Genomic DNA, 25,132 nt, shown 5'->3' with positions numbered 1-25,132 from the left:
TACGCATTTTGATAAAAAAAAGGAAGTTTCTGTATGTGTCATTGTTGCAATGCGTTGGTTTTTCGCTGATGTGCTGGGTTCCAATAAAAAAACATTTCAAATAGCAAAACTACTGTCAAACTGTTCTGGGGATTACGATACACAGCACGAATAGGTCTAGTGACGGGGTACTATGTGGTAATGGAGGTGGACATAGTAACTTGACAAGAGACGTCGAATTCCAAGTCCTGGAAATAGATGCAGTCCTCCAGGCAGCTGTATTCATTTTAAGAGACAAACCTACCAAATCGATTCAATATGTGATTTGGCTTAGTGTGTATAATAACGCGGTAAATCTCACTCAATAAAGACTTTAATTTGCATTAATTGGCAAATGAGTCACAATAAATCCGTTTTATATGTGTTTTTTACGGGAAGTCGCTGGTTATTCTACCTTCCATTTATGTTAAAAGCATGTTTGCATGAATCCTGACAGTGCATGGATGAGTGGCTTGGCTTCTTAAGCGCAAACCCTTGCCTGTTTAGACAGGCAGACGGAGAAGCCGCTGACGACCGGCCGCCTTCGCGCGCTTGCGCGCAGTTTCACCAGGAGCTGTCCGGTGCTGTAATGAGTCTGGGGAGGCTGTCATTCCGACACTAGACGCTCTGTAGAACATACCAACACTCCATTATTGATATATATTTTTATTGTGTCTTTGTAAGTATTCCTTATTAATGGAAGACAACTGTTTGGTTATCTTTTACTGTACCTCCAGGATATTTCTAATCTGAACTAAAATACATGGCTTTTATACCTAATGACCCAATATCATAGCATATAAGTAACCTACCTATCCTGCGTTACTGTACTCTGGAATCATTGTTTCACCAAACTAAATAATGATCCCAATGGACTGGGTAGCTCTTGCGTGCTTTTTGCTGCGGGTGAAAACATCTGCTGTGGGCAGAAATAAAGATATGCTGCCGTTTGGACCTTGCGCTTGACTTCGCTCATGGAAGAAGAAAGAGTGGTGTGAAAATAATCACAAGAACCAAGAGGAATGACTTGCCCTTCTGTCAAACTCCTCACAGCCTTATTTATATGTTTACTAGAGATCAACAACTTCAGGTATGTGGAACTTATGCTTTGCTCTTGATTTTTACTTCACTTCCTAAGGTCTTACATTTAAATCCAGCGAAATGCGATCATTTGTAATATGCATATCCACCTTTTTCTGTTTAGCCTACTTCATACTACCACAACACAAATGAAGGTACGACGCACATGGCAATATATTTGCAAAGTTACCGGTAAATGAGCACCCACTGTCGACGCTATACGTGTTTACTATTTTGATATTGTTTTTTCCCCATTACTTTCTTTAATATGCCTTTAAATGAACATACCTGTAGATTTCGTGATAATATGCAAATGCTTGTTAATCCCTTTCAGACAGAGAAAAACGAGGAAGGAAATTATGGATATGGATATAATATGGAATTAAAAGCCGTAGATATGAAAGTAGCTGCTATATAATAAGGTGGAAATCGAAAACCCGGGTTCTCAGTTAAACTTGAATACAAAATTGAGATTGTTTAATCCAACAAAAGAAGCAAAAAAACACTATATAAAAATGCAATCTCAGAAAAATTGCTTGACTTAAACAAGAAGGAATGACTTGAGATACAAGATATTTTGTAAAATGATCTAATTTATATATTAGGATGGGTTATTTTAAAAGTCGTAATAACCGATAATAAATAGTAGTAATTTGAATTGGTGTCTTGTAAGACGCCCAGTTAGTAAGATAACTGTAGGCTACTATTTGTAAATACCTCTACTGTCTGAAAAAAGGATTTATTTTATGCAACTTTATGTTTATAAATATGGTTAATACTGTTTTCAAGTCTGTTGCTAGAGAAAAAAAGATTGAATAAAAACAACCTGTCCTTATAATTCAGACAAAGCTATGATCCTTCCATTTTTCCAATCGCTTATCCAGTACATCATACCCATAAATTGTGCTTATTATTCTGTTATTCTGTGGTCTTTCTGGCTCGCAGTTCTCTAAATTCATAACAGTAAACCGCTCAGATATATTAATTCATATCCATATTGATACACATGGATTCCCTTGAGCAGACTGATAAAGTTTATATATGTGCAGGTTTTACGGCTGTACTTCTTCTCCACACGTCTCCTTCCCAGGATGGTAGATGCCAAAGAGGCTGACTCCAGAGCGTCAGGGAGAGGAGCTTTCTCATTCACCATGTCTCCCTCTGATTTCCTGGACAAACTAATGGGAAAAACATCAGGATATGATGCTCGAATTAGACCAAACTTCAAAGGTATGTTCAGCATCATTTGCAGTAAATAACATACAATTATTGCTGGTTTTATGCAATTTTATTATAATGAAGGTATGCATTTGAACGAAGTTTGCTTGTGGACATTGAGACGATGTCTAGAAACCTATTTTCCATCATACTACTCAAAGTATATTCATTTATAATACAAATAGGAGCGATTTGGCATCCAGTATGTATAGCATATGTTCATATTTTCTCGTGGGAAAAGTAACTGTTAATAATTAATTACATGTTGTGCATAATGTTTTTGTTAAAGATACATGTATGTAGTGTTGCATAGAACTATAATATTAGGTACATATAATCTAGCAGGAAATGCTGATATGTACCCTGAAAGTTTGTGCCCCCAATATGCTCATGCATTTTATGTCTCTCCTAAAGATCCACTTGTATCTCTGGTACAATCTACTGCCAGCATGCTTGCCAGTTCCATTTATCAAACATTGCTTATTGTGCTGTATATATTCATTTTTTCCTGAAAGCTATCTAATGCAATCCTGGATAGTCACCTTACCCTTGGGTATCACTGTCTGAGATCTGAGGGTACAACATTTGGGTCAAACATCCGATGCCTTAACTGCACAACCCGCTGACCTGATTCTGCGGACTGACCTACATTCATCTGCACATTTTGCTCCATGTAACCCCCTCATCTTCACTAATATCAAACAAGGCCATTTGGTGATGAATCATGGCTAGCATTAATACATGCACCGTCCATCCATTGATCCATCCATCCATTGGTACATCCATCTGTCTATCCATCTGTCACCAGTGAGCAAGGGGCATAGATTTGGATAAGATAGTAAGCAGAACTGTATTCAAGATTACCTTTGTGATGTCCAAGACAAGGACTCGTCGAGACTGAGTCAAGACCGCGTCCAAAAATGTTTGAGTCCAATTCAAGATCAAATCCAAATGAGAGAGACAGTCAAGACTGAGACAGGACAAAAGAATCCTCTTCGAGATTACTTATACTTACCTGTTTACAACTTTTGTGCGACGCCAGAGACTGTATATCACATATTTTAAGATGATAATTTTACAGTATTATTTGTTATGATCAAAAAGCAAGTGCAGTGTAACAACACTGTATGATGGGCATGGATACACTACATTGATGAGTTTTGGCAGGCGTGCCATTGCTTAGCAGCCGGCCATTGTCAATGCCCATTCTAGATGGATTTTGAGTTAATTAAACCGATGCCCATTTTCTGAACACACTTGCTTAATAAATGTTTTGAAGAAGGAGTTACTTGAGAAAAAGTAACATTTTTGAAAGGCAGCTGGACTCGGTTGAGACTAACTAGAATGTCTGGTGAGACCAATGGCTAAGACTGAAACAAGTCCCAGTGCAAATACCAATGAGTTCAAGGCAGCAGGAAAACTACTACAGTACTAGTGTACTACAGCCCTGGATGTTATGGGCATGTTCCTACCAATATGGTGGGAGTACTGGATGTGTTTTGAGTGGCAGGAGTTAAGGGCCGATTTGGTCCCTTCCAATGTTGAAACCAAACCTATGCCCTTGTCAGGGAGGCAAGAGGAAGTGGCAAATATTGGACTCCCCAGCACAGTTTATGGTCACAGAGCTGCTAACTGTAAAGGATCTGCAGAGAGATGCCACTTAAGGAGAGAAGATGAAAGAAGCTTTACAATCCTGTTTAATATGCAGGATATATTTGGCCCTTCCTTCCGTTCTCCAGATGGCTGACTTTATACTTTAATTATTATACAGCTTTGCAATAAAATGCTAGCGTATTAGCCTGTTGTGTTTATTAACAAAATAACACAATTATCTTCAGTTTAAGATTAAATTTGTCATTAAAAAGCACGGGCACAGAAAGGTTTATTTTGAGCTGGAAGTCGAAAGAGACAGATTTTGGTTGAGTACATGTAGGTTTAAACATCGTGGTCCCAAATTCAGACCACATCACTCTTTAATCATCGTGCCAGCTTCTGGTCTTTGTGGTCATTCATCGTGGCAGACAGTCCAGTATTCAGAAGGCTGATCCAGCCGCCTTACCTGCAATGAAGCTGGACAGAGCAGTTGCTGGACAGGAAGCTGTCGCTGTGACAGTCACCACAGGCAAATGACTTCATCTTAAATGTGGTGAATGTGGCACAGGGCAGAGACACGCTGTTTTGTCATTTCTTGCCATATTAACACTTGTGATTCTGCTTGGTGGTGTATTTTACTTGGATATAAATGTAGACATAAGATTTAATTATATGTAATAATGCAGCTATGGTAACGTGTTCCTTTTGAAATTATTAGTGATCAAATGTAATATAACGAATAACAGGTTAATTACATCATGTATATGTGTACATATACTATATAATGCTTTGAATATTTTGTTGTTTAGTATTACCCTACTAAACAAAGAAGTGCAACTGTATATCAAGCAATCAGTGTGTTGCAATAACTCATTAAGATTTAAAATTCTTCATCTGTTACTGAGGAAGAGTTAATTTCACAATGACATTTGCTTTAATTTTCCAATAAGTTTGTTACAGAGCAGAAGATACGGAAGATATCAAATCCAGACTCAATCGCAAAGTAATAATATTCAGCATTTCAATGGGAAACTGATTCCTGTAAGACATGTGAAACATGCTTGTAGTCGATCCTGAAATGACACAGCCATTTAGCACCTTCTAGAACCTGCTGCTGGTCTAGCTGCTTCAGACAAAGTACTGGCAGATAATCCCTAGGCTGAAGGAGGATCTTTAAAATCATTCACTTGAGTCATCATTGCAAGCTAAATAATTCATGTGGCTTTATTTGTAAGGTTTCCTGCCTTCCACTGGTAATTTAATTACAGGAAATTCTGTGTGACAGGATTCAGAAAATAGCTTAATTATTACCTTTTTAATTAGTTAATCGTAAGTTTATAACAAAACTTCAGCATGATGCATGCTGAATAATAATCACCGTTTGAAACCTGTAAATTAGGTGTAGGGGAAAAAGCAAACAGTGTATCGTGCAATTATAATAAAAATAGACCAAACCTCACCAGTTTCAACAGCAAATCTCCTTTGTCTTACCATTTTGCTCCATGGCTAGATGCCTAATCACACAACTGAGCTGAAATACTTTGCGTGTTATTCAGCATGTAACTACTTTTGTTTGTTTCTGAATGATCATGAGTAAGCATGCCTCTCGATGGCTGGAGAGCACAAGTACATTAACTCTTGTTCAGTCTATGGAAAATTGCAGATGGGAGTGAACAGCATACAGCACCGTTAGCACTCAGCCAGCAGACATCTAGCAGCTGTCACCTTTGCTGGTCCAGCTTTGCCTTCCTGAAGCTCATTCTCAGTACCTCCTCCAGGTCCCCCAGTAAATGTCACGTGCAATATCTTCATCAACAGCTTTGGCTCTGTAACTGAGACTACCATGGTAAGTGACAGCACGCCTCCATCTCGTCCCTCTTAGGATGTCACACAGAAAGGCCTGTGTGTGTAATTTGTCAGCCATGCTGCTTATTAACGTTCCCTGCATCATATTTACCGAGAGAGTAGGCACCATAAGGTGGCTCATACACACAAGAGGGCCCTCTCAAACCAGTACCCCCCCCCCCCCCACAGGTGACAACTTTGACTCCCACCGACCCCTCCCCACCCCCCCAATATCAACAACTTATAGCATCAACACACCCCAGATTCATTCTACCGAAGACTGCTAGCACAGTTCGAACCCTGCTGCCCACCCAAAGTACCCAAATGCCCACCCCAGCATGGCACCCTAGTGGCGTGACTAGTGTCCTCCCCCATGAAAATCTTGGACCCGGCCGTCAGATTCGTTCTGGCGGCGATACTGTTTATCAACAGCTTTGCCTCGGTAACACAAACAGCACTGGTGAATTGGTCTTGCTGCCAAGCCGGTCCTGCACAAACCTCAGAGCCAGAGCAGATCTAACTCTCTCCTGCTCTGTGATAGAAATACATTGTTTCATTCAAAAGGGCTGAGAATTCTGGCCAACTTTGTGCTTTAATTGTACATCCAGATTATAAGGCTGATATTTCCAGTATATAAATACTAATTCTGAAGATGGCTATGAGATCAAGGGACACCCCTCCATGACCAGTTCCAATAATGCAAGACTGAAAAAGCTCTCAGTTAAATGATTTATGTTGCCTGTTTGTCATAACAGTGTTGTGTGGAAATAGCAGAAGGTATGAGATGCTGTTGTAATAATTTGCATATGTTGTAAACAAATTGCTGAATATGAATGAAAAAATGTTGTGAGAATCACTTCACTGATATAGTAAAAAAAAAAAAACCTAGTTAATTATTCTCACGTAGTTAATTATTTTGGATCATTATTTCTCAAATGCTGTTCACTGAAAATATTTGTGAATTTTTTTCCCCCCGTTGTTAAGAATAAATAATTGTTGCTGTGTAATCTACTAAATATCTTTTTCATTATTGTTAATTTTGGAAACCTGCCTTTTATTAGCTACCTGGAAGTCGTCTGTAATACTGTCATCTATAGTACTGTGCAAAAGTCTTAGGTAGTCAAAGAAAATGTTTAAATGATCTTCATATAAACCCATGATGTTATTTCTGCCAATGTGGGTCAACTTAGAAATTTCAAGCCCTCTTATAAAATTCCCCCAGTATTTGGAGCAACCATCCAATATACCCATGCCACTCGTGTTTGGCTAATCAATACCTCATTGAGTTATTTAACTTAGTAAGCTAATTATTGAAGTGAGCTAGTAGTGAAATTTAAAGAGTACATGTAATGATTGGGATGCCCCTGAGGAGAGGTTTGGGAACTGAAGCAGTGTTCTCTAAGCCATCCAGCAAGGTATCAGTTATTTTTCAGGGTGATAAGAAATTCTTGTTAGTTTTTATCGTAACACGTAACATAAATAATGTAGTAATAATGTACTACTTGGGTATTAATTAAGTGTTAGTTACATACTGATCTCATGTTTGTTTATCATTAACGAATTATCACATTTTTTATCTCAAGCAAGTACTATTTTTGTTATTATCTAATTCTGTAAACCTTTATGAACTACTGAAGGAAGTACCGTAGGAACAAATAATGAATAACTCATGTAAAATACTGATCTCATGTTTATCATTAATGAATCAACACATCTTTCATCTTATGTAACAAATATATTTGTTCATGATTTGTACTTCAGTTTTAACTGAGGTACTGCTAAGTATTTGTGTCTCAAATAAAGTGTCACCATTTTTATTGTGTTGCTTTTAATTTGCATATGTTCTAATGTTAAATTGTGTCTTCTTTTTTTAATACTTACTACTCAGATAAATAGCTTTAAACATTTTCTTTGTCTACCTATGACCTTTGCACAGTTCTGCAAACTTAAAAAATATACAGCAGGCTCACCATCTCACCAGACCTTTGTGTGAGGGGGCTCGCATCATGCTGACCTTTGCCACCTCCCCTAGGACTACAGGGTCAACATCTTCCTGCGGCAGCAGTGGAACGACCCGCGCCTGGCCTACAGCGAGTACCCAGACGATTCTCTGGACCTGGACCCCTCCATGCTGGACTCCATCTGGAAACCCGACCTGTTCTTTGCCAATGAGAAAGGAGCCAACTTCCATGATGTCACTACAGACAACAAGCTGCTGAGAATCTTCAAGGATGGAAATGTGCTGTACAGCATCCGGTGAGTCTTTATTGGTGTTGGTGCTGATCTGCTGTTGCAGGGAGGGATGCAGACCCAGGCTAACATTTTTGGCAGGATTCTGGAAATCTTTTGCATCATTACCGCATGATGCATCCACTATATGACTGAGTGACAGATGACTTTGTATTCAGAGTGAGGTTAATACAGGCACAATGTTGAGATCCAAGAATGTCTTTGTAAATGAAAAAAAACTGGATGAAAAATGAGTTGAAAACAGGAAGCAGGTCAGATTAAAGGCTGGCCGAGAGATAACTTAGGCTCTCAGTGTTTCTGTTCTTGAGGCTTTACAGTACAGTAACATTCACAAGGGTTATGTTGCTGATTCCTATGAATGTGAAAATTCACAAATAATTCTTGGGCACCCCTAACCTCAAAGCATAACAGTCTGCTAGCCTGAACAAATGTAAAAAGTCTATTTATTACCAATTTCTAAACAAACAGTACTGTACTGTACACTAGGGTGGGGTGAAAAAAATCAAAATTTCCAATAGCAATTTCCAATAGTGTGGAAAAGTTGTCACTGGACCTCATTATTAAACGTCAAAAATATCTTTGAAATAGGTTAATATTTTCAGGTTCCACAACGCGATGTATATAACGGTCATGCAGCTCCGCCTACAAGGCGCGTGGCGTGCCGGTAATATCCAGCACAGATATGTAGTCGAGATTATTAATAGTCACACATCTCCTCAGGTAAAGTTGGATACATGTACAATATAATAATCTATACCACAGGTGTGTCTGCTGGGGTGTGGGATGAGTAAATAGTGTCCTGTAGTTGTGTTCTGGGCATACAGCAACTCTGGATGTAACAAACTGTTTTGCCAGGTCCCTTGAAGTCCATTATAATGGGATTTTACTGTAATACACAAAAAATCTAAGTTATGCCCCTGTTTGTACAAAGTCACTACTGTACATATCAGTAAGTCTATGAGTATGAAGAAGGTCTGTATATTTTGTTAATTAAAATGCGAATTTGACACACAGCTTGATTACTGTCCACGTCTGTCTGGCTTATATTCATTGATGGTCTGTATTTAAGTCCGTCATACATGTTTAAAAGGTTTGTTGAGTAATAATGACCAACTAAATACATAAATATAACAGCACTTGTCCAGTCTTTTATAGCTCTGCATGTTTAAAAGGCGGGAAGCCCTATTGAAGATGCAATTATCTCTAGAACTTAAAAAAAACCCTTCACCTACATCAAAGGCTTTTTATCTTGAGTAGCCACCCTTGAATTGATTTTCACCTAATTTGCACTAATCCCTTCCACACCTGGACACTGATGAATGCCCTTTTTTGCCTGAGAATATCAATAACAATAATATTTTGACATAAGGATTGTCTCAGAGACTCCTGGGAGTTGAAGTTATGGTAATCCTGAGAATACAAGATTCAGTGGATAATGAACCAAAACAATAGACATGGGTATCTCCAAGAGTACCAGGTGTCTCCAATGCTCATGTGATGATCGTTTTGATCAATAGGTCTTGCATGAGCAGCATCTGAGCACACAAACAACTCATATCAATGCACAATAGGAATACGTCCTGATGAATGCAAGTTTAAAGACTTTTTATGGGTTAATATATTTTTCTTCCTTGAGCAGATGTTCTTACTCTAATTATCTAGAACTCATGGCTTGCCCAGTAAGAGACTTGGTCTGCTGAACTGTGTGAAAATACATAGCTTCCAGGAATGGAAATTAATACAAGGAGCGAGCTTCTTATCACGGCGTTTGACAGGGTTGCCATGGGGAAAAGAACAATTGCATGTTTAGTATGTATTTCAGAGATTGGCCCTGATGGTGCATTCCCAATAGAGGCAGCAGATTGATTTGTGAAGATTAATGTTTGACATATAATAAATGATATCAAGATCCACAATAATAAAATAATAATAATAAAACAGTACCTATCAGGCCATGGGCAATGCAGAGGCTTTGTGGATTGTTCTGTGCCCTCTCCCCTCTCCAGGGTTTAAGACTCAGTTGCAACCCTTGTTGTTCATATGTGTGGAGTTATCATGTTTTTCCTCAAATATATCCTGCCTGTGAGCATAGTTCCCAGAAACAACCTCAGACTTGTTATGATAATCTAACCAGTTATGGAAAATTGATGGATGATGTCACGTTATGTTCTGCCCCGCGTCATACTGGTTGGATAACCTTCTAGAAGAAGCATCCAGGATGTTGCCTTGGAGATCTTCTTGAGTGTGTGATGAATAAATATGACAGCTGGTAGCTAAGGTAGTCATGGGGGGGGGGGGGGGGGGGGGTGCCAGAGATGGCGGCAACTGACTTAGCATAGCTCAAAGCTGAACCATAATCTACCAGCCTGATTACAGAGCATCTCCAAACAGCAGGCACTTAATTATACAGACGAAGTCAGTCTGTGTAGTTCTACAGTTACAGAGACAAAACAGATCAGCGTCAAATGGAAATGATGTTCATAAGTGAAAAATCACATCACCATTCAAGGGAATCATGCAACTAGTGCATTGTGAATTTTTGTTTAAAAAGTAACAAAAGATGAGGGTGCTAGTATTTAGTTTAGTTTAGTTTAGTTTACCACTCTTTGAAAACAAGCCAGAAACAATTAACTATGTTTCAGTAATTGTGCTCAACTCTCTGTATAACAGCCTGGAGCATCTCCAGCTGCAGGGGCTGGGCCACAGGGCTAATGGCCCCAGATGAAAGGTGATTGGTCCCCAGAGTATCCCTTCTCCTATCACTCACTAATTCAAAACATGTCATTAGCTAATGGTACGGCTGGCTCCTCTGTATGAATTATGGCCCCTCTTATACTTCTCACCTTAAAAAATATCCTAGAATCACCCCTGCCTCTAGGTGGGACTGCTACTCACTCAGCCACCCTGTTGCCCTGATATACTGTATAAACTCAGTCCTACCAGAATGTATGATATCACATCGCAAATCTGTTCTTCTGCTATTAATATATTAGTACCCAAGTCCAATACAAAGTGGAATCTCATTTGTATTTCAGAGATTTTCATTCAGAGTGAAAACACTACGCAAACTACAAAGTTATGTGGCCTTAGCCTGAAATACTAACATGTAAACACAGCTATCCAAGTGAACAATAGTGATGTCCGAGCTGTGATCAAATCATTCTTTTCACCATAAATATATATATACAGTATATATAGAGTGAATTCAGGTGTTCCAATCACTTCCATAGCCACAGGTGTATAAAATCAGTGAGCTCAGTGAATTCAAGTGTGGTACTGTGATAGGATGCCACTGGTGCAATAAGTCCATTTGTGAAATTTCCTCACTACAAAACATTCCACAGTCAACTGTTAGAGTATTTTAACAAAGTGGAAGCAATTAAGAGAACAACAGCAACTCAGCCATGAAGTGGCAGGTCACGTAAAATCACAGAGCAGGGACAATGCATGGTGAGGCGCACAGTGTGCAGAAGTCACCGACTGTCTGCAGAGTCAATAGCTACAGGGTTTCCATGGCCAAGCAACTGCATTCAAGCCTTACATTATATGGGAGGCAGCGTGTGGCTCAGTGGGACAAGCCTGTGTGCCTGTAATCAGAAGGTCGCTGGTTCAAACCCAGCCTCAGCATGGTTATGGGTCCTTGAGCAAGGCTCTTAACCCCCCAGCTCCCTGGGTGCTGCTATAACTAACTCTACAAAGAGCAAGTTGAGGGAGGCATAAAGATAAATTAGTAAAGTATCAGTTATATTATTATTATATTACCAAGTGCAATGCAAAGCATCAGATGCAGTGGTGTAAAGCACACCGCCACTGGACACTCGAACAGAAGAGATGTGTCCTCTGGAGTGACGAATCACTCTTCTCAGTCTGGCAATCCGATGGATGAGTCTGGGTTTGGCAGTTGCCAGGAGGTACTTGCCTGACTGCATTGTGCCAAGTGTAAAGTTTGGTGGAGGGGGGATTATGGTGTGGGGTTGTTTTTCAGAGTTTGGCCCCTTCCAGTGAAAGGAACTCTTAATGCTGCAGCATTCAAAGCTATTTTGGATAATTTCATGCTCCCAACTTTTTGGGAACAGTTTGGGGATGGCCCCTTCCTGTTCCATCATGACTGTGCACCAGTGCACAAAGCAAGGTCTATAAGGACATGGATGAGTTAGTCTGGTGTGGAGGAACTTGACTTGCCTGCACAGAGCCCTGATCTCAACCTGACAGAACACCTTTGGGATGAATTAGAGCTCAAAGTGCGAGTCAGGTCTTCCCATCCCACATCAGTGCCTGACCTCACAAATGTTCTCCGGGAAGAATGGTCAAAAATTCCCATAAACACACTCCCGAACCTTGTGGACAGCCTTCCCGGAAGAGTTGAAGCTGTTATAACTGCAAAGGATGAGTCAAATCCATATTAAACTCCATATATTAAGAATGAGATGTCATTAAAGTTCATGTGTGTGTAAAGGCAGGTGTCCCAATACTTTTGGCAACATATATATATATATACTGTATATATATATATATACTGTGTATATATATATATATATATATATATATATATATATATACTGTATATTAGTGCTGTCAAACGATTAAAACTTTTAATCAGATTAATCACAGGGTTGCTGTGGATTAATTTAGATTAATCACGATTAAATATCATTCATTTTTAATCTATATTAATCACAATTCATTTTGCATGAGCAAACAGACTCAAGAAAAAAGGGAATATATATGCACTTAACATGTGTATTGAACATCTTGAACACGAGTTGGATGCATTCCATCTGCCACAGAAGTGCAATACCATGGACCCATATCAAAAAGCAAGATTTTTTGCTTAGCCAACTTGTCGTATTTAAGGTACCTCAGTTTAAATGGTCTTTATCTTATTTCATTTACAATTAGCCCGAACTACCGTAAATCCGATAAATAATCCGACTAATCATGAAATCCAGTTCTAGCCCGGTTAATTGCCATATTGTTAGCAATATCAGTTGATAACACATTACGCGCGGTGCTTTACGTATAAAACTCCGTAGCAACACGTCCACAGATAAGTTGGACAGTATAGTGTGTGCGACCGATTTAATGAGCCCAAATGAGAAGTAGTGCCTAAACAGTATAAAACTACAACTTTCCCTTCTGTTGATAAAAGGCGCAGCCATCTCAGATTCTGAACTCGGGATCCTCTGTGCTGCTCCGAGAAACGCGAGCGCGCATGTAGTTACTTCCGGTTTCAAAACTCCGGAATCCGACTCGGAATATGAGTTGCGAGGGCAAATGGAACGCACCAAAACTGCCCGAAATGGGTTGACAGAGACATTTCAGGGATTTTGAGTCATTCTGCGCTGCAGATGGGTTAATTGTGTTAAAAATTTTAATCAGATTAATCATAATGATGGATTAATCCGTGTTAACCCGTTAATTTTGACAGCCCTAATATATATATATATATATATTTTTTTTTCCCCTATTTACATTATTGTCTTTCAGCCTGACGTTAACCCTGTCTTGTCCGATGGACTTGAAGAACTTCCCAATGGACGTGCAGACGTGTACCATGCAGTTGGAGAGCTGTGAGTGTTGTATTCTTTGTATAGTGATTGCTAATATTGGATTAATAGCATAGTGGGATGGCACTGTGGTGCAATGGTTAGCACTGGGATCCATGTGTATGCAGTTTCCATGTTCTCCCTGTGTTGTTATAGGGTTTCCTCTGGGTATTCTGGTCCCCCCCCCACTACAGTCCAAGAACATGCTGAGGCTAATTTGACCTAAATTAACTATATGTGTGTATGTATGAGTTAGTGGTGTTAGCGTGCCCAGCAATGGGTTGGTGCCTCATCCTGGGTTATTCCCTGCCTTGTGCTCATAGTCACTGGGATTGGCTTCAGACCAGGATAAGTGGTTTTGGAAAATGGATGGATGGAGATTTTATGTATGATGTCTATTTATTGTGTTGTACAACACTTTCTTAACCATTTGGTTAAGATTAAATGGGCTTTATAAATAAAATGACTTGAGTAATGTCTGTAATTCCGATGGGGAAAGTTTAGAGCACAACAAGGCCACATTTTGTTATATTCCATCTTAAATGGATCAAAGGTCAAATAGAAATGGCAGTCTTTTAGAAGAGCCCCTTAATTATCACAATAATCATTCATTCTTTCATGTCAATTGAGCTGGAGAGATGAGGTACGACAATAGGCACTTTGTGAACCACTTATGGATAACACTTCATCAGGACAAACAAGAAAGAGAAATTGCTCCCATCACAGCGAGCACACAAATGTTTATTCAACTGACTATGAATCATTTGCAGTTTCATTTTCCTGTTGAAATGCCACACTGGATGTAATCCCCATTCACAGCCAGAGGCATTATTTCAACTGAAAACATTAGTCATTTTAAAAGTATTTTTTAAAACAGTCACCGATTTCAGTTGAGGTCCAAGCAAATAGTAATCTATTATGGCTCACCATCGATTGTCTGCACTTCCAAAGTTATTGGAAATAATGCAGAAAACATTAAAAATGTTCTGAGCTGAACGATTCAATTATAATAAACAACACATGGGTCTGAGGGGTATTTTTATACATATAGGGGATGTTGTCGTTATTCTTGTGTGTTTCTTACCCAATCATTTCTAGGCTGAACATGACTCTTGAAAAGGTCTTAATATTTTAAAATCTTAACTTATGTCCACTTCTGTTTCTCCAGTCGGCTACACAATGAATGATTTGATCTTCGAGTGGCTCCAGGAGGGTCCCCTGCAGGTGGCAGAGGGTCTCACCTTGCCGCAGTTCATCCTGAGGGATGAGAAGGAGCTTGGGTATTGCACCAAGCACTACAACACAGGTGAGGAAGGAGAACTCCATCGGACAATTGGAAACCAGAAGCCAGCTTCCTATGGTTCCTGGAGAAGCTTAAGAGCAGTTGGCAGTTAAGAGCAATGTGTATGGAAAGATAAAAATTGTATCATCGATCAAGTCCGTACAGTATACAGCATTTACTAAAACAGGATTCTCCTGCTCACTTTACAACCAAGGCAAGTTCACCTGCATCGAGGTGAAGTTCCACCTGGAGAGGCAGATGGGCTACTACCTGATCCAGATGTACATCCCCAGCCTGCTCATCGTCATCCTGTCTTGGGTGTCCTTCTGGATCAACATGGATGCCGCGCCAGCCCGGGTGGCATTGGGCATCACCACAGTGCTCACCATGACGACGCAGAGCTCAGGCTCTCGTGCCTCCCTGCCCAAGGTACCCCAGTGCTCCCCATGGAAGCCGCAACTGGTCTGGGTGATTGCGTCAGTACAGCCTAGAATCCAGTCATGATTTTGCTCAGGATTTGGGCCATATACACTTTCTATGGATCAAAGTTCAATTTCATAACTCTTCAAAGGGCATGTAGATCACATGTTTATGGCCTCCATGCAACAGGCTGTTGATGTTCAAATAAACCCAGGGGCACCGTTGGATTGGTCTGAGTTGGGGGCCCAATATGATATGATCTTTATCGGCATCTCTGGATACACCAAAGATACATTAGATAAGAACTATACTTAAGGTCAGATGGTTTATTTCATATTCAACATGAAATCATGCATCAGAAGACGTAGCGCTGAGAGACAAAGGCAGAAGAGGAGCATTTTCTCTGGTATAAGTTAATGAATGTCAAATATTAAGCATCCTATTTATAATGTCAAGCACATGAATTACTGACAAACTGGGTAGTTACAAGGAAACTTAAAGAATGATACCTTTTATTGTGAACTTATTTCAGGTTTTCAAAGTAACACTAAATATAAATAGGAGAAAATTGTGCTTCCTTGTTGAAAATAACAGACCCCCAAAATATTATTTAGAATACCAGTTTCTAATTAATTGTAATAGGTTCTGGCAATATTCCTTTGTCTTTTAATGAGGAAACCATTTTCAGAGACACTTAGTGTTATTTTGAAAATATGGTAATAAGGCCCGTGTTAAATGGTTTGTGAGGGATTTCAAAACTTGCATAATTGCTTCCGTGAATAACTATTTTCTGTTGCTATAAACAACACGTTAATTCTGCCACGCCCATAAGCACTCTTCTGAATTACTTTGGTGGCAGTGATTCGGGAGAGAGCTTTCATGACTAATAAGTACCGCACCATATTATTAAAATAATCATTATGTGGCTATCCATTGAAGGAATACTGCTAAGGCACTGAACATGTGACTATGGTATTTTGGGCTAATGCTGCTCTTGTTGTTGATCAGGTGTCCTACGTGAAGGCCATCGACATTTGGATGGCCGTCTGTCTGCTCTTTGTGTTCGCTGCTCTCTTGGAGTATGCGGGGGTTAACTTTGTCTCCCGGCAACAGAAGGAGTTCCTACGTTTGAGACGGACCCAGCGGCGCAGTCACAAGGTGGGTCCTGTAGTGACTTGGACCCTTTGACAAAATAACACAACTGGTGTGCATTTATGGGAGGGGGGGGGCTTTTGAAAGTGGACCCTGGATTGATAATTTGGAGATATATTTCAACTGCAATAAGATGCTTATTCTAATTTTGGTCTTTGTCTAATACGGCATTTTACCTGTTTTATGTAGATGCACAGATTACTAAGCAGTTCAGATAAAGTGCATCTCTATAAGACTTTGCCTTCTGTCCTCGGCCATCTGATTTCCTGATAGATGATGCCTGGTTATTAGTGTAGGGCTCGGCACACACATAACAAACTCCATTATCTGCCATGGTTTCCAATGGCTCCTGAGCATCGTGGATGACAGCAAAGCCCTGTTGGAGCACAGGGGGAGCCATGAGTAGGGAAGTGGGCCCAACACCCACCACTTCCAGCCGCTGGCAGTCCACAGTGGTTCTGCTGGCTCTGTCAGTTCCTGGGGCAAGTCAAAGTCTCAGGCTCCCAGGAGACACCAAGGCAGCCATTATTGTCTCAGGCATATTCCTTCACAGAAGCATGTGTAGTTCACTGTGAGCACCCCTACCTGAGAGGAAGGAGTGTCACAAAGAGAAAAGGACAACACATACATTATTTCAGTAACAATAAAAAAGGGAATAAAATGTTCCTTTCTCTCAGAATAAAGATAATTCCGTGTGAAACAGCGTCGTCCTGCTCTTGCTCTCATCCCCTGCTTCATCGGTACAGCTGGCTCTTTATAAGTGTGCAGATGCAAAACGGACCGGCTGTGCATTATAGGGAGTTTGCTGGACAGGGCTGTGTCATTGTCGTTTTTTGCGAGTGTCATTTCACAGTGGGCAGAACTTATCCTTATTAGCTTACACTGGTGCAAATATAACAATGTTTATATAAAAAACAAAAAAACTGTTTAAGCCTTGGAGGCCTGTGATGATGTCAGAGCTCCCGATCGATATTGAGAAATGCCTCAATGGTGCCTCTTGTTCTAGCAGGATGATGACATGGGGGACAGTCATCTCAGCTTTTCTAGTTATGGCATGGGCCACTGTCTCCAGATAAAGGATGGTACGGCAATGAAGACACCCCCATCAAACCAACTGGCCCCAGCAAGGACACCCAAAGACAAAGACAGCATGAGGAGAAAGTTTGTAGATCGGGCCAAGAGGATCGACACCATATCCAGGGCCGCATTTCCCCTGGCCTTCCTCATCTTCAACATCTTCTACTGGATCACATACAAGATCATCAGACATGAGATCATTCGCAAAGAGTAGCTGAGCCGTAGCTGGGTGGGACATGCCAACCTGCCAAGCAGACATACAGAATAACATTCCATGCCAACCTGCCAAGCAGACATACAGAATAACGTTCCATGCGTGTCTTCATCACCCATCTTCTATTGCTGGGACATTTAAGGGTGAAGAACACATTTAACACATCATGGTGTTGGTTTTCTGCAATGGGTTGGCACTGCATCCTGGGTTATTCCCTGTCTTGCACCTGTAGCTTCCATGACAGGATCTCGACCCCATGACCCTGCATGGGACAAGCAAACATAATGGATGGATGATGTTTTTTTTGTTTTTTTTTTTTGGAGGGAGAGATCCATAAAAAGGACAAATCTACTACAGCTCTACATACAGATGTTGTGATTATCTGAGGACATTTTTCCTCTGTGTGGCACTATTCAAAATTTTTAGACAAGGTAATGTAAAAAACAGACCGAGCTCCCTGAAATGATGCTGCCTTTACATTTCTGAGGATTTCTCTGGCTGAGAAATTCAGTGACTGATTTAAGAGGAAGATTTTTCAGGTACTTTACGGAAGGAAACTTTCATTCAAAAAAACTTAAAATATATTTAATTTCTGAGAAAATGTAAGAATTCCTAACCGTGAACTACCACTTTGTTATTAAATTAACCTAGGAAAATTCACATGTGCAAAACTGCTGTATTTGTTTGTGGGCTAAATACAGTTCAGGCATGAAGCGTATACATTTGTATCAGCAATCTAAATGCCTTATTGTGCAGATAGTCAAAATGCTGGCAGTTTGATTTAACTTTCACTCTTGTATAGCCTTTTTAACTGCTATATTCATTTGATACATACATGTATGTGTAGGACATACATGTAGGACATAGCGGCCTTAGAAAAGGTGCAGCGTAGGGCCACAAGAATGATTCCTGGTCTTAGAGGAATGTCATACGAGGAAAGGTTATTTGAGCTAAATCTGTTCAGCCTTATCTGAAGGTGTGGTACCTTCTGATTGGAAGCATGCCAACATAACGCCCATTTTCAAAAAAGGGGATAGAAGTAATTTGTCAAACTATAGGCCAATCAGTCTAACTTGTATAACTGGTAAAGTTATGGAGGCTATAATCAAAGAGAAAATGGTAGATTACCTGGACTCAAATAACATTTTGAGGGATAGCCAGCATGGATTTAGGAGAGGTAGATCCTGTTTAACAAATCTGTTGGAGTTTTTTGAGGAAGCTACTCAGGAAGTTGATGATAAGAAGGCCTATGATGTCATCTATTTAGATTTCCAAAAGGCTTTTGATGTTGTTCCCCACAAGAGGCTCTCACTTAAACTCAAAGCGACAGGTATTTTAGGAACTGTAGCGACTTGGATTGATAACTGGTTAACGGATAGGAAGCAGCGAGTAGTTATAAGAGGCTCGATGTCACAGTGGGCCTGCGTTCATAGTGGGGTACCGCAGGGTTCAATTTTAGGACCACTTTTGTTCCTAATTTACATAAATGATATAGACACCAATATATACAGTAAACTGGTGAAATTTGCAGATGACACCAAGGTGGGTGGTGTAGCAGATACTGAACTAGCGGCTCAGCAGCTACAGCGGGATCTTAATTTAATTAGTGACTGGGCTGACACCTGGCAGATGAAATTTAACATAGACAAATGTAAGGTACTCCATGTAGGGAGCAGAAATATAAAGTACAGGTATTTTATGGGACCTACTGAAATAAAGGTAGCTGATTATGAGAAAGACCTTGGTGTGTATGTTGATGCTTCCATGTCTCATTCTCGCCAGTGTGGGGAAGCAATAAAAAAGGCCAATAGGATGTTGGGGTACATCTCCAGGTGTGTGGAGTTTAAGTCAAGGGAGGTAATGCTAAGATTATACAATTCCTTGGTGAGACCTCACCTAGAATATTGTGTACAGGTTTGGTCACCATATCTTAAAAAGGACATAGCGGCCTTAGAAAAGGTGCAGCGTAGGGCCACAAGAATGATTCCTGGTCTTAGAGGAATGTCATACGAGGAAAGGTTATTTGAGCTAAATCTGTTCAGCCTCAAGCAAAGGAGACTGAGGGGGGACATGATCCAGGTCTATAAGATTCTAACAGGTTTGGATGCTGTTCAACCGAATAGTTACTTCAGCATTAGTTCAAATACAAGAACTCGTGGCCATAGGTGGAAATTAGCGGGAGAACATTTCAAACTGGATTTAAGGAAGCACTTCTTTACACAGCGTGTAGTCAGAGTATGGAATAGTCTTCCTGATAACGTAGTGCAAGCTGAATCCTTGGGTTCCTTTAAATCAGAGCTAGATAAGATTTTAACAACTCTGAGCTATTAGTTAAGTTCTCCCCAAGCGAGCTCGATGGGCCGAATGGCCTCCTCTCGTTTGTATAGTTCTTATGTTCTTATGTTCTTATGTATACTTGTTTCTGTTTCTTTGGAAATCTATTTCATATGCTGTTTGTATTCCTGAATGCAGTTGAGTCCTCTGACCATGTAGAGATACACTACATTACGTCAGCTGAGCTTGTGACTCTTCCAGTGATCACCATCACCAGCTTCTCCCCTGCAGATCTTCCTGCTCCTCACTCGTTGTTTTGGTCTCTCGGCTGCTCATTGTGGAATTGCAGACATTCCTTTCGAGCGTCTGATAAACACTGGAGCCGCACAAAGTGAATGACTTTGGCTATGACAGAAAACCATATTTAGACTTTGAATGTCATCTGCACCTTTAACTGAAAAAAAATACCACACTGGAAGTAGAAAATTTTATTTAAAAAGTTTTCTGTATTAAAACTAAATCATTTTAGGGTTACTTGACATTTAAACGTTGACAGTGGCTAAATTTAAATCAATACTAGTGCAGGCATTATTCTGGAGCTGTTTTAAAGGAACCCTTCACTGTATCTGAAATGTATGCTTCGCAGAGTCAGAGCCCATAGGCCTGTCCATCCAATGGGCACGATCTTGAGGTGCTCATTTCATTCTGCGCCAGTAATGTGATCCATAACTACAGAACACCTTCCTCCAAAGTGACCTACTGGCCCTTGAAAATGATCAGCTCATTAAGAAGCAGACAAAGGCCTTCAGCAGAAGTAGTGTGATGAATGTGCACAGTTAGCACTGGGCAGGCCAGCTACCCAGGCCTGCATAATCTGGAAATTTACTGAATGTTACGGTGTGCCAATTAGTGATCACTGAATGGCCATGGGAACTATGAATGACTAAAGGTATAAATAACTGCACAACAGAGCTGCCAAAGGAAGTCAACATTACACCGAAGGGAAAGCAGGGTAATGAAAAGGAATAGACAGGTGTATATATAGAAACACAAACAGGAAGTGGCGGTGAATTCCGATACCCGACAGAGCAGGACGCACTAATCAGAGCTGGAAATCGCCGCGGGTAGCTTCCTGAATACGGGTGCCAGGGACACAGGGGGAAAAGAGGCAAACCTGAAAACCTGCGACACGCAGCCATTAAGTCAGTCCAGACAAATCCCTACAGATAATCTGTACAACTCACCCTCCTCCCTGGAATTACCACTCACAAACAAATACATAAAAATTAAGAAAAATGCTTCCAGAGATTATGTGGCCTAATACTACCCAATGTCAATGACTCCACTCTGGCACTGAAATAAAGAGGTACTTAACAAACTGTCCTCTTTGTTTACTTCTGCAATAGATCAGCGTGGCTGCTCTTACGGTCGCTTACGAAGGTACAGCTGGGAATGGACGCTGCTTCTCTGGTAATGCCTGGATGTGTTACTCCCTCTTCAAAGCTGTCACAAAGGGTCAGCTTAGAGGAGAAGCATAAAATCGAGCCAGCTTGCTATGATGGCACTATAACCCAGAAAATCTTATCATACTTTAAAGAGGTGGGATTTATTCTGTAGATAACATTGAAGTTCGCCGAACAACTATTGCATCTGAAGACATGACTGAAATGGTCTGGTGTGGGTGGAACAGCTGGACAGTTGCTTCAGAAAGCATAACATGAGGCTTGATGTGTCCCTGTGTTGGACATTGCAGGAAAACAGGTCTGACATCTGTTCCATAAGGATGGCCATAGCACCACCGGTCTCAAGCAAATATGGACATGAACGCATCCAACAGTACATCTGAAGCAGTCGTTAAGGCCATCGCTGCGGCAATATACGCTCGATTTGTATTCTAAGCTACCCTGTTGACGCTGTCAGGATAGGATTGTGTCTCACAGCAAAACTAGAGATTTGCGGTGCGAGACTGCAAGGCCTTTATATCTTGGAGATTTTTGCGAAATGTGGCTCTGTAATTCACAGCTCGCCTGCCAAAATAGACCATTTAGTGTGTTACCATGAACTAACACAGAATCTGTCTGCCACAGAGAAAACCCTAACAGCGAAAAAAGACTAAGAACCTGAAACTGCTCATTTCAAAAATAAGTTTTAGCGGCATCGCACATAGGCTCTTCTAATGAACACGACCTTGAAAATCACATTAAAAATCTGTGTTTTTATACAGACTCGCAGGCACTATTATTCTTATTTTGAGAGAGAGTAATACTGGTTAACATTATAAAGAGCTTAGAAACATTAATCCTGCGCTCTTTTATAAAATACTGCTTTATTGGACAGAAAAATTCAAGATTAACACAAATACGAACAGAAAAAATGGAAAATATAGATTTTAAATTTCCATTATTGTGGAAAGAAATTATGCAATCAGGGATTAGTAGAATTATACTGTGTTTCTGAAAACACAATGCATGCGTTATCTTCTTAAGCCTTGGATGGTAATTAAGTCATTTGCTTTATCAGTAAATGGAAACAGATTTAATCAGCCTCAAAATGGCTATAACTCCTGCTTCTATGTAACTCATTTTCATTGATTCTTTGGTCTTAGAAGGACTGGGGTAAATCCTACAGCTCTTTTTACATAGCGCGTTAAAATTCAGGGCAAAATGCAGGAAACCGCATCTGTTTGCAATTTCTGAGGTTCTGAAGACAAGATACGTGGCCACCATAAATCCTCAGTTCACAAAGAAAAGGCCATAAACACACCTGTCATTTCCTCTACCCAAAAGATTTTCAGTGAAAAACCCAAAACTTCACTCCTGAATTTCATTAGGGTATCTATCTGTATATCTATAACCTTAGGTATAGATCTATAACCTTATATCTATAACCGCCTATCCATTTCAGGGTCTTGGTCAACCTGGAGCTTATCTTACACAGCACAGGGCAGGGGACACAGAGGATGGGAGGCGTATCTACACACATGGAACAATCTAGAGACTAAATCACCTAATCACATTATCTGAAGGTCTTTTACTCAGTTCAGACAATAGCGTGATTATGCACATGACACATAGATAATGAGTTGGGCATGTGGATATCTAGGTGTTGCAACAGCTAGGAGGCTTGGCCTAAGTGTGTTTAAAGTGGGGTTGGGGGGGGACACTGGAAAATTACAAAAGGCAGCTGGTATTAAACACCAGACCAGAGAGTCTGGAAGATTGTTATTGACCCATATGTGAACAACAAAGAGAAGATTATGTTCCCTCAATCGTCACCAACATACAAATAACTCTTATCAAAATGATAAAGCGTCACATGACACTCAATCCCTGTCTGAGTTTGTTGTTTGTTTTCCATGGTACAGCAAAGGCAACACCAGTGGGAAGAAGCAGCAGGGGTGGGGGTAGGATGGGGGGGGGGCTCACCTCCAATCAGATTGCATCACATGGACAGATGGAAAACACTGCCGCTGCTGAAAGAAAGCAGTCATGTGCTCTGCTGTGGTTGGATGGATTTTACAAGCAGGGGTCCAATCAGAAAACACTATCCAAGACATCAGCTTTAACTGGACCTTGTACATGACACAGCCCAACATTTATGATGGGGATGCTGGTGTAAGCAAATTAACACCCGATATTTGGCATAAACATTTTTTATTAGTTTGGTCTTAGAGGCAGTGATAATCTTCGAATTTGAAGTCAAACTTGTGGTTAATATATCATTACACAAGTCATGTACTATAACAACTTTGCCGTAATACTGTAATAGCACTTCATAACCACTAGAGGGCTAAGCACCCCCACCCCCTCCTGCTTCTTTAGCAGTGTTTTACCATGACGGCTGCACCCAATTACCCGACTTTCTCTTTGAAGAGAAAAACAACACCTATATAATTTCCTCACTCCTGGGCCTCTTGGGATGAACAGAAGAGGTCAAATGGAAGAAAAACAGATGCTGGCCATATGGCCATATGAAAACATGTATGTCAGATAAACAAATAAAAGTAAAAGTTAAATCAGAGTTTTCCGATTTATTCCAGAGAAGATAAATTTTAGTGCTGAAATACAAAGGCTTGCTTGTACTCTGTAATTTGTTGTACTGAAGATTTATTTCAGGCATTCTGAGGTAATATGAGGTAATGCAGCAACACAGATGCTAATGTTATGGGCATGAAAATGTATGACATTCAGAATGAATAACTTCACTTTATAGTACTAAATGTAACAATATATCTAGTGAGACAAATGGTATGACCAAGAATTTTGGAGTAATAACAGAATGGATACACAATTATATCTATACTTGCAATGACTGTAAGTCTCTGAGGAATCCGGCTCATCCCTGTATTAGGTCAGATAAATTTGTGGATTTTGGCGGGAAATAATATATGATTTGTTGTGTGTATTGATGGTGTTTTGAGTGACCAGGTTCTGGCCCACAGTTATCAACACTGAAAAAAATCACTGCGGATCAGGAAAATGCATAATTTACCTTTAGATACACAGCAGATGGTCTTATCCAGAAAAAAATGAGTTATTATAACAATTTTACTCCAAAAATACTTTGAACTCAGGGCTTCTGGTGTCTGCAGTTTTATGTAAATATTAGCTATAACATGGAGTCTTCGAGTCCTGCATTGCCTTTCGCATAAGGTCCACCTGTCCTCCTGGTGTGGGCCCAAACGTGGCCGGGAGCACCTAAGAGTACAGCTCAGCTCTGGCCCTAGACACTCACGAAGGAGCTTGCTGAGATAGTTGACTGTTGCTATGGTAACCAGAGCTGTTTCTGCATAAGAACAACGATTCAAATGAGACTGATGCTTCTCTGCAAGTGAAGTAAAATGGCACCGACTGTTGAAAGAAACTAAATTTAGCAGGATAAACCCACACAACATGAGGAGAACATGCAGACTCCACACATACAGAGTAGAGATAAGGTTCAGTCCATGAACGTTTCAAGTATACAGTATAGTACATAGGCTATAGCCTATTAACCAGTGAACTTTACGCCATCTCTTAAGGGGATCTTGAAAAACTTGAATAATGGTAATCATCCTGCAGTTACATTATCAGTGATACTGTTCCTCTTTTTTGACATTTAAGGAAAATTAGCCTGTATCTCAGGTTGAAGAGTGAACATTTCCATTAAGTTGTACGTTATATT

The 25,132-nt window shown here is 40.2% G+C and overlaps 1 protein-coding gene across 2 annotated transcripts; it reads left to right on the top strand.

Moving 5' to 3' along the window:
• Positions 1 to 278: 278 nt before the first annotated feature.
• Positions 279 to 18,366, top strand: LOC111846856 (glycine receptor, alpha 2). Of its 2 annotated transcripts, none has more exons than XM_023817531.2 (9): positions 279 to 1,108; positions 2,189 to 2,328; positions 5,688 to 5,755; positions 7,787 to 8,010; positions 13,492 to 13,574; positions 14,719 to 14,856; positions 15,047 to 15,261; positions 16,261 to 16,410; positions 17,414 to 18,366. In XM_023817531.2, the coding sequence occupies exons 1-9, from the start codon at positions 1,041 to 1,043 to the stop codon at positions 17,693 to 17,695; spliced, it is 1,368 nt and encodes a 455-aa protein (XP_023673299.1). In that variant the 5' UTR covers positions 279 to 1,040; the 3' UTR covers positions 17,696 to 18,366. The 2 variants fall into 2 exon arrangements, with proteins under 2 accessions (XP_023673299.1, XP_023673298.1); XM_023817530.2 differs by having other exon boundaries at positions 17,411 to 18,366.
• Positions 18,367 to 25,132: the final 6,766 nt, after the last annotated feature.

This window comes from Paramormyrops kingsleyae, chromosome 1, assembly GCF_048594095.1.
Source record: "Paramormyrops kingsleyae isolate MSU_618 chromosome 1, PKINGS_0.4, whole genome shotgun sequence".
Lineage (NCBI taxonomy): Eukaryota > Metazoa > Chordata > Actinopteri > Osteoglossiformes > Mormyridae > Paramormyrops > Paramormyrops kingsleyae.
This window is presented reverse-complemented; position numbering and strand designations above follow the sequence as displayed.